This window comes from Triticum aestivum, chromosome 3A (assembly GCF_018294505.1).
Source record: "Triticum aestivum cultivar Chinese Spring chromosome 3A, IWGSC CS RefSeq v2.1, whole genome shotgun sequence".
In the NCBI taxonomy this organism is placed as follows: Eukaryota; Viridiplantae; Streptophyta; class Magnoliopsida; order Poales; family Poaceae; genus Triticum; species Triticum aestivum.
This window is the reverse complement of record NC_057800.1, coordinates 443,930,032-443,934,903: the sequence shown is the minus strand read 5'-3', so window position 1 is coordinate 443,934,903 and position 4,872 is coordinate 443,930,032. Positions and strand designations below refer to the sequence as shown.

General features: G+C 46.7%; 1 protein-coding gene across 1 annotated transcript; it reads left to right on the top strand.

The window, feature by feature from the left end:
• Positions 1 to 406: 406 nt before the first annotated feature.
• LOC123061582 (homeobox-leucine zipper protein HOX3) lies at positions 407 to 4,061 on the top strand. The gene is made up of 4 exons (XM_044484744.1): positions 407 to 568; positions 893 to 1,128; positions 1,980 to 2,059; positions 3,550 to 4,061. Exons 1-4 carry the CDS (start codon positions 496 to 498, stop codon positions 3,827 to 3,829), a joined length of 669 nt encoding a protein of 222 aa, XP_044340679.1. The 5' UTR covers positions 407 to 495; the 3' UTR covers positions 3,830 to 4,061.
• The last annotated feature ends 811 nt before the right edge of the window (positions 4,062 to 4,872 follow it).

The window sequence follows — 4,872 nt, the reverse complement described above, 5'->3', positions numbered from 1 at the left end:
AATCTAACTCTAACCTCTAATATCCAAACAGAGCCAAGACCAGTTTGGACCGATTTGCTGATCCACCTTAGATGACTAAAAGCATCGGAACGGACTGGTCCAGAAATATGCGGGTGTTTTGATTGTTCAGGTTGGAAATGCCTAATCCCGGTCAAAGCAGAAAACCTCATGATGTCTCCAACAGTGTGAACCTAATAATTTCTTTCCAGACAAAGTACATCACACCCTGCTACCAGTGTTGCTCGCTCATAATAGAGTGGTTTCATTTCATATATTTTTTTCCTCCATCCAATCGTAGTACTGCCACTGTTAAAAGTTCCAACGTAGTACGAGTAGTGGTGGTATCGCTCTACTACCCTGCCCCCTTTATATAAAGCCTCCCCGGGCTTCTACTCCTTTTCAATCTGTCTTTGTCTTGGCCTTTGCCTCCTCCTCCTCTCCCCATCCTCATCACCCTTTCCTTGCTCTTGTTTCCGTATTGGCTTGTCGCCTGTGATGGGGGCCACTTCTCCTTCAGGCCTGGAGCTCACCATGGCTGTCCCCGGCCTCAGCTCCTCCTCTGGCTCAGGTAAGCTCGGAAGAGCACCTACCAGCTGTTTTCCTTCCCCGTCTCCCTCCTACAACTGCAAGTATAGCTTCCGCTGGAAAAGTTGGATCGTCTTCTCCGTTCATGGCTTCAAATCTTGTCGGTGAATATCGCGTTTCTACACGCATGCACAAACTTTTTTGGGTGCTTCGGGAAGAAACGCACAGCACAGTAGCTAGCATTTTTCTCTCTCTTTCAGTCGCATACACGCATGTTAAATGTTTGAGTTTGTTCAAGTAACCAGCTGGCTGTTGATGGTGTAACATCGTCGAGAACTAACTAACTGTAACGTGCTGTCCTTGGCAGAGGGGTTTGTTTGCAACAACAATATCAGCAACAACGGTGGCGGGAACATGAGGGACCTGGACATGAACCAGCCGGCGAGCGGCGGCGAGGAGGAGGATTTCCTGATGGGCGGCGTGGAAGAGGACGAGGAGGAGCGGGGCGCCGGCGGACCGCACCGCCCAAAGAAGCTCCGCCTCTCCAAGGAGCAGTCCCGCCTCCTCGAGGAGAGCTTCCGCCTCAACCACACCCTCTCACCGGTCAGCAACACACGTCTTCTACCCAATGCTTGTCGACTCCTTCAGTTTCCTGTACACTAATAGCTTGCTTAAGATCGCCGGCATGCAGGTGTAGTACACGTACTTTACGTAATAATACTAGTAGTATAACATACGTACGTGACGTCCACCAGAAATCTCGTCCACGGACGAGAGCATTATTGCGAAGTTGATCCGTTGGTAGTACGGATGAATCTTGAACTGGATTCGTTTCCGTGGCGCTACTCTGATGGACATTGAAGAACACGATGAGAACCCTGCCATGGGGTCGGACAACCACTGATCCATTATATGTCCCATTCATGGGAAATCAAGATAAGTGGTACCCTCCGGCACATTACTCGTTATTAGTGGCATTAGAGGTCGGTACTACTCGGCAGTGGTACATTACCGAAACGGTGCACAACTTGTAGTAGCAGCTTGGAGAGATCTAGTCTAGTACGTAGTAGGCAAGTAAAGAGTGGGGGCGCGCCTCTGATTGTTTGGCGCGGTACATGCATCAAAGTCTAGCAGAGACTGACTGTAGAGCACAACGTTGGTCTTATGCAGTGGGGTGGTATTCATGTCGTCGTGGTACAGTGCGGCTGCGGCGAGTAATGAACCTATCTAGCCACAGCTGCCTCAGAGGGTAACGCAGTTACTCCTCCACATACAGCAGTAGTACGTAATAGGTTTTGTTTGACTGGCGGGATCGGTGTTACTCCATATCTAACTCCATATCTATTCACGCCTCTTTGTACTACATATGGACGGTGAAGGCCTGTGTGAACCGTCATGGGCGTGCAGCGACTTTTATTTATTTAACGCCTTGGAAATGGAATTCTTGCATGCAGAAGCAAAAGGAGGCCTTGGCGATCAAACTGAAGCTGCGGCCCAGGCAGGTGGAGGTCTGGTTTCAGAACCGCAGGGCAAGGTAAAAATAGCAAGGAATCCCTTTTTTAACTTGTTGGTCTTCACATACACAGTGTACCTCTTTATACATGTTCACGAGCACACATTGACATGGCCAAGCCTCACGTTCACTTGGAACTTCACCGTTAAGGGACCACCACTCGTCTACCCCACAAAATCGTACTAGTCCATTCGGCGGTCAGTATTAAGATAATCAAGTTAGTTGGCTTAATTTAGTAACTTTTTTAGGAAACGGGCAGGGGGTACTGCCAATGCATTCAAGTAGGGGAAGACGGTGACGTGCAATTGGTTCGTTAGTTAATGATGAAACCGAGGCAAATGGGACAAACTTGGAGGACCTGCTTGTTCCTTATGTTACTCATTCTCCATTGAAAGGTCAAGTAGCTCAAGGCAATGCTTGTCTGGTCCTTAATAGAGTAACTTACAATCAGTAGATAATAAGGTGTTTATCACTATATATGGAACATCAGCCCAGTAATTGACGTTTGAAGCTACTGGCGTAACGTTGCAACTTCATTGAGCAAATCCTACACGTCCATGGTACGCACGCGCTGCTTAACTTGCAGGCTAGCTTGGCTGTGCATGCATGCTACTTTGAACTCGCCTAGAGATTAAGCTGAGTCGTTTCTGATCCGCCGTTGTTCAGTCCAAAGAAACTTGCATAGAGGATTAGTTTCTATCGTAATGTAGTGATAACGCCAATCAAACTAGTAGTGATAATATGCTTGTCCAGCACTACTCCAGTATGTACCTAGTAATGATAGCCTATTCTCGTCCCAACATAATTATGGACCCTTCCCTCAATTAAGGTGGCATAGATCACTGGCTATCTACCTTGAAACTTGTACTGCATCTGAGATGCGGGACAACATCAACTAGGTAGATTCTCTAGCTTGATAGAGTAAGGCGGCTTCACCACCTTTTATAATTATTACTCCATGATACACGTACTACTAGATTAGGATTCTCTAGATTAAACAACTGAGCTAATCGCTGGCATCAGCACGTGGACTAATCAGCACGTGCAAGCCTGGGAACGGCTACAACTTGACCCTGGCTCAGCGAGTCTCGTGAAGTCGAAAGTGGAGCAAGTCGAAGGTACGGTCCATCTTATCCTGGCAAAGTCATTGGCCTTCCTTCACTCTACGTCGAGATGACAATGCTCTTGGAATGGGGGCCTATGGTCAAATTAAGTTGCGTATAGTGCTCTAGCTCATGCTAGTTTAAGCTCCCACGGTGAGATTCTATGCATTTGGTTGCCTTCTGCTCCGTGTACTCTGTCATCTTGTATACAACTGACCATGTTGTCAAGTTACAATTATATGTGCACCGTTCACTTGTGCAAGTGTAGGTTCCGAGGTTCAATGTTCCATTATGAGATCGATCGAGCAACTTGTGTTGTTTACTTACTATTCCTGGATCATTTTCTTTAGCTAGTGGTACTGGTTGAGTTGCTGTAATCTGAATGAATTGAACTACGTACGTGTGCAGGACTAAGCTGAAGCACACGGAGATGGAGTGCGAGTACCTGAAACGCTGCTTCGGCTCGCTGACGGAGGAGAACCGCCGCCTGCAGCGGGAGGTGGAGGAGCTGAGGGCGATGCGCATGGCGCCGCCCACGGTGCTCTCGCCGCACACACGCCAGCCACTCCCGGCGTCCGCGCTCACCATGTGCCCCCGCTGCGAGCGCGTCACCGCTGCCACCTGCCCGCGGATCACCCGCCCGGCCGCCTCGCCGTTCCACCCTCGCCGCCCCTCAGCGGCGTTTTAGGGTTTAGTTATGGTAGGGCTTAAGAGAAAAGGTCGAGGTAGATTTGCTAGTGGTAATGTAGGACGCACGATCGATAAGTCTTTGTGTAAATTGATGATGGAGGAGAAAAGAACATGGAAAAGGCGTAGTGGGGTCGTGTGGGGTTTGGAGGCGCCCCCATGGACCATTTGGGCCTGTGCCTCATGCCATGGACAACAAAAAATCTAGTTTCATTTGCTCATTTGGTCTTCTATAGGGTCGCGCGTTCTCTTCTTATTAAATGAAAAATGTCATGTTTGTCTTCACTTTTGATCCCTTGTACCAGGCGGGACATCCAGTATGATGCATTTTGCATGCGTCATATAGGAGCGGGACGACCACAGGGTCCAGGTGACTAGGCTGACCCACAGGGTACAACGCAAAGCGAGTTTTTTAACACGTGACGCGAAAATACCAAGAAAAGGAGGTTCCTTGCGACCTCGCACTCTAGTAACATGTTGCTAGCCCGTCGAGAATTGATTTTGTTTTGTTTTTTATATAAGTGTGAATACTTTTCAAAAATTCTGAACCTTATTTTTTCCAAAACACGAACATATTTTTGAAAACGATGAACAATTTTTATAAACTCGAACATGAACATTTCTTGACAATGGGATCCAAATTGGAAAACAGGATTTTTTTTAAATTCCATATATTCTTGAATTTTCGTACATTTATTGAAAATCGTAGAACAAATAAACTTTCGAACATTTTTTGAAAAATATGAACAACAATTTGAAATATGAAATAATTTTTTCAATTTTTATTTTTTTGGTCAAATTCTGAAATATTTTTGAAACTTTTGAATTTATGGAAACCAAAAAATAAAAATGAAAAAGGAACAAAAAAAAGAAGATGAATCAAAACAAAAAATGGATGCCCTCGCACGTATGACAAGTTGGGCGGCCCACTCTGTCGCCTCTATGCATTCGGCCGACTACTACTTGCCATCAAGAGCGGCAAATAGGGTTTTCCGTTCCAGGTGGCGATGGCATGCACTGTCATGAGTCGGCCTTTTTCTAGCG

What these genes read in the sequence shown, in the direction of transcription:
- LOC123061582 (XM_044484744.1), top strand. Translation starts at nt 496, where the DNA reads ATGGGGGCCACTTCTCCTTCAGGCCTGGAGCTCACCATGGCTGTCCCC. An exon ending in CAGCTCCTCCTCTGGCTCAG is followed by an intron (nt 569 to 892) that starts GTAAGCTCGGAA and finishes TGTCCTTGGCAG; the next exon opens with AGGGGTTTGTTTGCAACAAC. An exon ending in TCAACCACACCCTCTCACCG is followed by an intron (nt 1,129 to 1,979) that starts GTCAGCAACACA and finishes TCTTGCATGCAG; the next exon opens with AAGCAAAAGGAGGCCTTGGC.